We start from the raw sequence: 10,480 nt of genomic DNA, 5'->3' as shown, positions 1-10,480 counted from the left end.
TCCGACGAGTGATTTTTCCCACGCACGATGGCTTCTCCTCATAACACGGGCCTTACAATATGTGCGTTATTTAGAATAAAAATTACAAGCGGTGAATGAAGCTCCACACCTAACAATTATTAGACATGATCTCACTCTACTAGATACTCGGAGGACTTAGCTGAATACTAGGAGGACTCGGTTGTCTCAATCACATGAGTTAGGGATAAAGATGGGTTTTTATTGAGACCTTCTCCAAATGTCAGATGATGGGTTATCTCGCACCCCAAGTATATGGACACCCACCTATCTCACGACATTAGATGTGTTATTGGTTAGCTACACACCTCATCTCGCTAGTTGGAGATATAGATTGGCCAATACAGAGGTATACCCCCAGAGGAGAGATTATGCCAAGTTTGTCAAAGAGAGCCAAAGATAAGAGGAGCACTATATCTACCTATGCACAACATATTAAGAGTTCCGCAAACGTTTTCATTGCTTATTTAGAAAGGGCTTTGGCCCCTTATCCCGCATCATGGATTACTATGATCGGAGGTGCCTAGGTCTCTTCTTGCTAGAGATCCGCAGACTCAAAGACTACCCTTAGGAGCAAAGTACGTACACAGAGGATCCATACAAAGCCAAATCACCACTTTTTACAAAGGAACTACTCGGGATAGCCCACCCAAGTTACCCAATCACACCCTCATTGGCGCATTCTTCTTGTTCAAGCCATCCAACTTGGCCGATCACACCGCCCAAGATTCTTCACACCATAGACGAGGTCTACTTCGGAGTCATTGAGTGACATCGAGCACGCCCAGCTCACCATGGAGGACATTGAGGCCATACTACATAGACACACGAGAGGCCTCATGGGATGATCACCATTGTGCACCTCATTAGCCTCATGTGATCGCACCCCTCTCCATATGTTTTGAGGTGATGTATTATGTGATGAGGATGTTGATGATGATGAGGATAGGCTTACATACAAGGTACTATTTTTATCTTTATCTTCCCAAAACACTCTACTACTAGTTACACATGGATGTAACCGTTTGGTCTCATTTTGACCTTACGAAGACTATAATATAACATTTCATTTCATATCTCTCTCTCTCTCTCTCTCTCTCTCTCTCTCTCTCTCTCTCTCGCGCGCGCGCGCGCATACATAACACATCTGCACATAAATGTATCCTCCAAACAACGTTAAATCGTTAAGCATGTGCATCAATCAATATTAGCACCTCTGAACTGTATTGTACATTCGGCAGACATCTTTATCCTGGGGGAACCTCGTAGTTTGTACGATTGTGAATTGCGAGGCTTTTAAAGGCTCCCCTCTTTCACATGTCAATCTTAATACAAACCATGCGTGGACGGGGGATTGTCGTCTCCCTCTTCAGAAATTATCTCGGAACTAGGCTGAAAGCGAAGATTTTAATAGAGCTGTCCACTTCACGACCTACTCCTGCCCCTGAAACGACTGCCCCCACGTCCACCAGCTGCTCCTCTACCACGAAAGCCACGTCCACCTCTACCACCTGTAAGGAAAGGAGAGATAAAACATTAGCCTTACAACACATGAGAAAGCAGGAAATGATCGCACAACAAGTGCACACCTCCACGTCCACCTCGGCCCCGACCCCCTCTGCCACCCCCTGATGGTGTTCCAGCTTGGCCCCTGAACAAGGAAAAACGAAAATGTAACCAAACTATGCAACTTGTATTAGATTTTTAAAACACAGTTTTCTGCAGCCAGGAATCACTGTGGTTGGGGCAGAAATCTTTGTAGCGGAAGAAGCTTTGCTGGATCAATGAAAATTATATCTCCAGACTTGTATGATGTAGCGATGATACCCTCCAGCATTTTTACTGAGAAGAACTACAAACCACAAACAAAGAGGCTAAATGTGAGGTCGTGGAAGATATTTGTTACGGTCTGCCTAGCAATCAGTTAAACGTACCACTTCATTGATGGGACCAAATATTTCCTCCACCTTCCCTATCTGGGTCTTGTTTTCAAGGTAGATCGGTGCATTGAAGTAAGGAATCTTCTCATTGATAAGCTTTATCACTGCTTCACCTTCGCATGCATGGAGGAAAGTTGCCACTTCTGCTCTTCAAAACACGACAGACAGTGAGACCAAGATTATTCCAGAGATGCAAGCCAGAACATTGAAAGTTAAAAAGCTCTGGAAACGTATATAACCTTCTACACAAATTATTAACATCATGACAAGCCAATGTCAAAGTTGTCCATTATAAACAGACCCACTTTCTTAATCTCACGTTGAAAGTTAAACACGCCAATTTCACATCTCCATTTAGACTCGTCATCACGATGGAAGTGCTCTTTTGATCAATACAGTTCTTTTCGATAGGCAACATCACATTCCTCGTGCCAATAATAAGGTGCCAACATAGTGACACCCTCCATGGTAAAAGCACTGCTACGTTACCGCATTAATGACACGAAACGCACAATAAACCCAACCATCGCTCATATTTACACTTGATTTCATGATAGAGTGTCAGATTGTGGTATGATCGCCCAACACTCCAGGCTTACATTGTGTGTGTGTGGGGGGGGGGGATATTGTGGCGTTATCTATTGGTCGCAAAGTTGCCCACAAGGCTTGTACACCCTCTCTCTCTCTCTCTCTCTCTCTCTCTCACTCACACAGGTTCCCTACATTGGAAGCTAGGAAGTGTTTCCTAAAGAAGAGACCAACACTCAAGCAAACTAGGATATTTTTGGGTGATGACCACTCTAACACAAGTAGCACACATGCAAGAGCTGATGCCAGAGAAGAAGGCAGCAAGGGATAAAGGGAAAATTGTTTTCTACAGGGGAGGGAGAGTAGTGGTTTTGGAAAGACGTACCGCATGACGGTGCAAGACCTATGGGACCAACCGTAAAATGGCAACATGGAATTGTAATAGATGAATGAAGCTAGATGTAGACGCATTTGAGGATAGCTTCAAGGGAAGAGACATCGTTCTTGGCGCAGTTTCACCCATTCTTGGTTCAAGTGTATCTTCATGAGACCCAACCTACCCGCTCGCTGCTGCTGTTTCCCCTTCGCTGCGCCATCGCCCCCCCCCCCCCCCCCCAAGCACCGCCCTCTCTGCCCCCCCGCCAGCCCTCGCTGCCCCCCTTGCTGCCCTGCTTGTCCGCGCGCTGCCCCACCCCTGCTGTAGCAGCTCGCGACACTGCTGCTGCTGCAGCCCCGCCCGCCCCTGCCGCCACTGCCACCCGCTGCCGACCCCCTGTTGCAGCCGCTCGCACCATTGCCGCCCCCGCCCGCTGCTGCTAGCGCTCCCGCATTAGCCGTCCCCGCCCGTTGCCCCCCCCGGCCCGCCTGCTCTTTTTCCTCCGAGTTACATCCTGCAAATCGGTACATACAGCATTGACTCCGTTTTGGGGCAGTGCTTTGCGTGCCTAGTTGCAGATTCCGCCCACCATCCTCTTCTTACGCCACAGCAGTAGACACAGATGGAGGCTCCAGCTTCGCCACAGAGGGACTCGCCTGAAGCCCCCTCGCCCGACCCCGTTGAGCCCACCATTCGACTTGCTCTTTCGCCGACAGAGCAAGTGAGCCTTGCCGCAGAGGTAGAGCGTTTGCAGGCGACTTCGGTCATCTGCAAGGTTCTTGGCACCCGACCTAGCAGAGGAGAGCTACGAGACCTTCTCCAGGCCCGCCTTCTCACAGAGGTGGGCAAGATCTTGGATGTCCAGATTCTCGGACGGGGGTACTACCGGATCGAGTTCGAGACCTCCGAGATGGCCTCCAAGGTCATAGCTATGAGTCCACTGGCCATCCGAGCATCACGCGCCCACTTTCGACAGTGGCGACATGGTTTTGACCCGACTTCGGATGTGCTAGTAGAGGAGGCAAACATCCCCATCTCAGTCTGCTTTCCGCGTTTACGGAGGGAGTACCTTCCACTTCTCTCCAGGATTGGCTCCGCCATCGGGACTGTCCTGGAGACACCTCGTACGGCAACATCAGTAGCTGCCAAGGTGGCTGGCATCCCTTCAGTTCGAGTTTTGGTCAGAGATACCCACACGCTCCCGAAGGTCATCCTTCTACCTCGGGTGAGTAGGGGTTGGTTTAAACAGAGTGTGGAGTACTCAGGTCTCCCGAACCAGTACTTCATTTGCAGACAGATGGGCCACCTAGCGAAGGCCTGTCCACGGAGGAGGCCACGACCTGCACCTCAGCCTCAGTCCCAGACTACCAAGGCTGGGCCGTAGCCACAGCCAGCAGCACAGCGCACAGATTCAGAGCCACCCTCCGAGCCTGGGGCTCCAACGGAGGAGGGGTGGCAACAGGCTCGTGGCCGTCGACGCCAGGGGCCACAGCGACAGCCTGGCACTCAGAGTAGCCCTCAGGTGCCTACTCAGCAGCAGTGGGTTCCCACGGGGAACCGCTTTGGTCTTCTTGAGCAGGAGGAGCCCCCTACGCCAGCCTCCACCTCCGCTTCACCCTCGCCAACCGCCACACCTTCAGAGATCCCCTCCTCCTACTCATCCTCCCCCCCGCCCTCTGCTCCCGTCCACTCCCCATCTCACCCCCCTGCCTCTGTCGCCCCACCCCGTTTCTCTTCCTCTCCCCCCCCCCCCCCCCCCCCCCCCCCCCAGCTCCTTCTCCCCCCTCCTCCTGCTTCAGTACCACAGTCGACTCAGGAGACTGGTCCCTCGCGGGCGGCTAGGAGATCTCTTGGCAGCGCTTTTGCCACGAGTCACCTAGCGAGAGAGGGTCAGCCCTTCTTGCGGCCCCCTCTGCAGATTCAGACATCTTCCCTTGCAACTATCCCTCGTGGTCTGACGAGCATTGACCTCCGACACCGCTGGGATTTCTTCGATTACGGGTTCACTCGCTTTCTCGGCGATTCCGCAGCAGACCATGAGGCAGCCTGCTTCAGGGTCCATGCTTTGTTCCTCGCCGCTAGGGGGACAGAGGCCTTGGACTCAACAATTGGTTGCTCCTTCCCCCTCTGTGGTAGGACCGAGACAGAGTGGTCCCTCGACTCAGTGGTGGGATGGTTGCATACACAGGTTCTCGAGTTCTCTCACCACATGGGAGAACTTGGAGTTACAGATTTGCTGCAAACTTTGTGGCCACTGGCCAAGTTTGCGGTGACACCCCCAGACTCTGCAGGATGTAGGCACATTGTGGTGTACTTTTTTGCTGATACGCAGTGTTTGCCTTGCTATGTATACATTCATGAGGACTCCTAGACAGGGGAGGTTGCTTAACGCACAGCTCGCTCTGCTTGGGCTTGGGCTAGGCACTCAATGCAGTCTCGCCTATCTAGAGGACGCTCGGATGCGGATTACTCCCCATCCAAGCCCGCCTCGAAGATAGCCCGTCTTGCTGCTGCGGCAGCATCTGTTCTCTCTCGCTCCCCATGAGGATCGTCTCGTGGAACGTGCAGGGACTAGGTGGGCCCCAGTTTCAGCGACAGCGGGGCCGATTGTGTAACAGACTTGGACACTCCAAGTCAAGAATCAACCGCGACAGCACGTCTCGTGGAACGTGCAGGGACTAGGTGGGCCCCAGTTTCAGCGACAGCGGGGCCGATTGTGTAACAGACTTAGACACTCCAAGTCAAGAATCAACCGCGACAGCACCAAATAACCACTTCAAAACAATTCACAGATCACAATAGATTTGCACTGGCCGGCGGAGTTCCGTGCCTAGAGATATTGGCCCCAAAGACTGGCGCCCCTTTCGGTATTTCTTTTTGTATTAATCAATCATCAAAGTACAAGAGAGCGGTTAGGGTTTCACTCTCAGACTCTGCGTCCAGATGCTCTGAGGAGTGAGGCCCTCACCACTAATTTAAAGGTTACAAGGGATGCCCAAAAGCAGAGCCCCAAAAGCTTTTAAAATCAAAAGCATCAGTTCTCTCTCTCTCTTAGAGAGTCTTTTCTCTTTTTTTTTTTTTAAAAGCAAAAGCAAAATTCGCGTCGCTCATCATTTTCCAAAAAAAAAAAAAAAAAATTAATAATCCGCCTCCGCGATTTCCGGAATTTAGGGTTTTTGGCAAAAATTAGGGTTTGCAGGAATTTTAGGGTTTTTGGCAAAAATTAGGGTTTCTGTTGTCCGCCACGTCATCACTTTGTGACATACCCCCCTCTTGAAAGCATTGTAATCGACCGCGATTACGCCTGCAAAACCGACAAAAGCCATAAACCGTCTTAGCAGACACTGACTGTTAGTACCTACGTACTAGGAACGCACATCTAGCACATGTACAAAATCGACAGTCACATCACACGACATCACAGGACATCACAGGACATCACATGACATTCAACATTCATTCGGATCTTAGACCATGATTTATCAGCAATGTAGCTAGCAATCACATCTAGGTCCAATCGGGACCTCATCGATGTCCGATTGACTAACCCCTATTGCAACCATGTCTATTCGAGATCAATCAGACCAAAATGCTGCAGTCATTTCAGCTATCAATTCCTGCACTCACAAGAAGTCAAGAACAAATCAGTATCATAATCAGGAATTCCATTTCATAAAGTCATCCAGCAGAATACTGTCAGCTCTCAGTATCCCTGAAGCTCAAAGAGACATCAGTGACTTTAGTATCAAAATCGAGGCATCTGTTGACAAAGGAGCGGAGTAACTCCCCTCTTGTGCATCCCACTGCACCAGATCTTCGGCCAAGCTGAGTTCTGGGTTCCGTTTGGAGTAGACTATGCTAAACCAAAACATCGAGGTAAAGTTTCACAATCCGAGGAGTATCTGCTAGGTCCTCCTCCTCCATCCACTTCGCATTAAATGCAGGAAAGTTCTTGAACTTAACCAAGAACCCCCCTTCGGACTTTACCTTTCTTCGTATCATTATGTGCCAAAATCTGTTCAGGAACAAGGATCTCCTCATTTTCTTCCACTTTGGGTTGCTCATCACGCTCCCCATCATCAGGCACATCACCCTTAACAGGTTTCAAGAGACTCACATGCAATGCATTGTGAATCCTCCAAGTATATGGCAGTTTCAATCGGAAGGAGACATCATTTATCTTGTCAATGATCTGGAAAGGTCCGTAGTATCACATACTAAGCTTTGGAAAAAGCCTCTCCTTTCCCTTTTTCTTTCTTAGGCGTGCCTTCTCAAAACGTAAGAGCACCCAATCATCCTCCTTCAGTTTCCAATCGCGACGATGGCGATCCGCTGCCTTTTTCTGTCGTTCTTGAGACTCCTGCAAAGTCTCGCGAACCTTGGCAAAAGCCGTATCCAAATCTCGCGAATATTCATCCGCTTCAAATTTCTAATCTTTCGTGCTCAGGAAGGATGGAACCTTCGCAGCAGTTTCAACAATCTCTCATGGCGTCTTCCCCGTCGAAGAGTGTATCATATTATTGTAGGCAAATTCCACCAAAGGTAAGTTCTTTTCCCATTGAGTCTTCTGATCCGAGATACAAGACATCAATAAATCTAAAATCACTGAATTGGCAATCTCAAATTGCCCGTCAGTCTGCAAGTGGAACGATGACGAGAACTACAACTACGTGCCAATGTTCTCCCAAATTGCCTTCCAAAACCAACTCATAAATCTGGGGTCTATGTCAGAGAGAATCGTCTCAGACGTGCCATGTAATCGGAAAATCATCGTGATCATTCTGTATTCTCGGGAGATCAAATAAAAAGAATTCCATTTCAATATTTTCCCAGGGGCGGGTGGGTATAGGTGAAGGCTGTAACAATCCCTGTGCCTTATGCCTGTCAAACTTGACCTTCTGGCATACCAAGCAATTGCGCACAAACTCTTCCACATCCTTCTTCAGTCTCCGCCAAAAGAAATCTCTCTCTACCCCTTTCATGGTGGTAGCAATGCCGCGGTGACCCGTAAAAGGTGGACAGTGGCAATCAGTCATAACCTTTTCCCTCAACGGCTGTGTAACGCACAACATAGTCTTTTTCATCAAGTAGCCTTCCCGAAGGGAGTATCCAGCTACTGTCTCCCCATCCCGTATCCATGTGAAAATATCTGCAAAATCTGTATCTGTGGCACACTGATCGACCATATCCTCGAAGCTCCTATGATGTATCACGGAAATAGCCAGAACCAACGATTTTCGAGACAAAGCATCTGCCACCACATTCTTCTGTCCCTGCACATGGACAATCTGGAAGTGGAACTGTGACAAGATGTTCACCCACCGCATCTGCTTTTCCGAAGCTGCTTCTGTGACAAGAAGTAGCGCAAACTCTGATGGTCTGTAAAGACAGTAAAATCCGCTCCGAGTAGGTAATGCCGCCACTGAGTAAGAGCGTGGATAACTGCCAAAAGCTCTTTCCCATAGATCTGTGTTGTCATCTCCGGCCTAGAGAACAAACGGCTCTCGTAAGCTATGACATGGCCTTCTTGCATCAAGACCGCACCCAGACTACGACCATAAGCATCACAAAATACTTCAAATGACTTCTGCAAGTCCGGCAAAGTCAAATCTGGTCTTGTAGTGAATTTCTCTTTCAATGTCTGAAAGGCAGTCACCTCTGTGGGTCCCCACGAAAAAGGTACTCCTTTCTGTGTCAAGGTATGCAAAGGGGAAGCAACCTCTGCAAACTTTCGTATGAACCGCCTGTAGTACGAACACAGTCCCAAGAAGCTTCGAACTTCATGGACATTCCTCAAATCGGGCCAATCACGGATAGTCTCTATCTTGGCCGGGTCCATTTGCACTCTGCTACTGACACAATGTGTCCCAAAAAGTGTATCCATGGTAGGAAAAATTCACTTTTCTTTGCATTAATCACTAGCGTGTGATCTCGTAATGCCTAAAAGACTTGAAGCAGATGATCTCTGTGTTCTGCCTCATTCTTGGAGAAAACAATGATGTCGTCAAAGAAAGTGCCAAAAAAAAAAAAGCCTGTACTCTCGAAAAATCCTGTCCATCATCCGGTTAAATGTCGCGGGAGCATTGGTTAAGCCAAAAGGCATCACCAAAAACTCAAATAACCCAAAAGTCGTCCGAAAAGCTGTCTTGTAGACATCTCCTGGCGCTATCCTGATCTGATGATATCCACTCTTCAAGTCATCCTGCTAAAGCACGAGGATCCCTGTAACCTGTCGAGTATATCATCGATCCTAGGAATCGGAAATCTGTTCTTGATGGTGCTTTCGTTGAGAGTGCTATAATCGATACACATTCTCCAAGATCCGTCTTTCTTCAAAACCAAGAACACTGGAGAGCAATACGGTGAAGTACTAGGTTGGACAAGACCCTTTTTCCAAGAGGTCTTTCACTGGGTTCATAATCTTTTCATTCTGTACTCTGCTCCACGGTAAGGTGGCCGATTCGGTGGCGTGCTTCCAAGTATCAGATCAATGGTTTGATCTTCAGGCCCTCTCAAAAGCAATCGGCATGAGCGTGGAGAAAAAAAATCTTGGCGTTCTTTTCTTCAGGTCAAAACAATCGTTCAGTTCTCCCAAAAGAATGAGTAAGAAAACTGAAGTTCATCAAGTACAATCTCTAAGCCCTTCATTTATCAAAGTCGCTTTCTCAGCCCGATAGTCAACCACGGCGTAGTTCTTGTGGTACCAAGGGATCCCGAGTAGAACGTCACTCACGTGCCCTGAACACCCCTGTCATTGCAAACGAAGTTTGCCAATGCTCGGTGTAATGGCAACATCCCATCCGGGTGCCAGTCGAACTACCTCCGCCTGTGGCGCCAGTCTGTCGGGCATAGTTCCAAATCGAGCCGCCAATTCCAAGTGAAAAGAAGTTGGCCTTGGCTCCTTCAAAAGAGCTTCCTGATCCTTCACTTTGCCCCAAAAAAAAGCGGCAAAGTTTGTACTTTCATTCATTTGATTCGGTGCAAGTCCCACGCCATGTGGTACCAGTTCTACTTTTCTATCTGCCTTTTTTGCCACATTCCTCAGCTGCTCTCAAACTCTAAGGCCTGTCGTCGTCTTTTCATTCTGTTCTTTCTGTGCCTTATCAGGGCACTCGGCGGAGATATGTCCATGTTCCCCGCATCCAAAGCACTTTGCCTCTCTGATGAAGCGAGCTCTCTCCTCAGAAGTAAGCTTGGGTCGTGTATCCTTTTTTTTCTCTAGGTTGCTCTTTTTCATTCTACTTTCATTCCCAGAAGTCTGTTCGGCTCGTTGTGTCATGGCCTTATCTGTGGGGTAGGTTAAACTGCCAGAGTGAATGGCAAAGCCCCGCTTCGCATGACTCATCAACTCCTGAATAGAGGCTGACTTCTGTTCCAAGCAGTGATCTCGGATCTCTGTAGGTAGACCCAAGGTAAACCGCTCAATCTGTTCTCTGAACGAGATCTTCTTGAATGAAGAGGCGGGTAGAAAAGAGCTCTAGAATCTTTCACAATAAGCATTGATCGTATCTTTCTTGGTCATCCGAAGATGGTTCCAAGCAGCTCGTACATTTCGTTCATATTCTTGCGTCAACCAAGAAGAAATAAAAAGCTTCTTAAATTTCAGCCATTTAACTGG

The 10,480-nt window shown here is 48.6% G+C and overlaps 1 protein-coding gene across 1 annotated transcript in view; it reads right to left on the bottom strand.

Moving 5' to 3' along the window:
• Positions 1-1,032: 1,032 nt before the first annotated feature.
• LOC147448137 (putative H/ACA ribonucleoprotein complex subunit 1-like protein 1) overlaps positions 1,033-10,480 on the bottom strand; it is a gene marked incomplete at its 5' end in the record, with an annotated part of 70,691 nt that continues 61,243 nt past the window's right edge. Inside the window, 4 exons of the mRNA XM_086524498.1 lie at positions 1,033-1,529; positions 1,608-1,669; positions 1,755-1,870; positions 1,953-2,101. Coding sequence (XP_086380624.1) covers positions 1,444-1,529; positions 1,608-1,669; positions 1,755-1,870; positions 1,953-2,101 — 413 coding nt within the window. The remainder of the gene's footprint in view (positions 1,530-1,607; positions 1,670-1,754; positions 1,871-1,952; positions 2,102-10,480) is intronic.

Source organism: Adiantum capillus-veneris, chromosome 11 (assembly GCF_014529385.1).
Source record: "Adiantum capillus-veneris isolate H3 chromosome 11, ASM1452938v2, whole genome shotgun sequence".
NCBI lineage: Eukaryota > Viridiplantae > Streptophyta > Polypodiopsida > Polypodiales > Pteridaceae > Adiantum > Adiantum capillus-veneris.
This window is presented reverse-complemented; position numbering and strand designations above follow the sequence as displayed.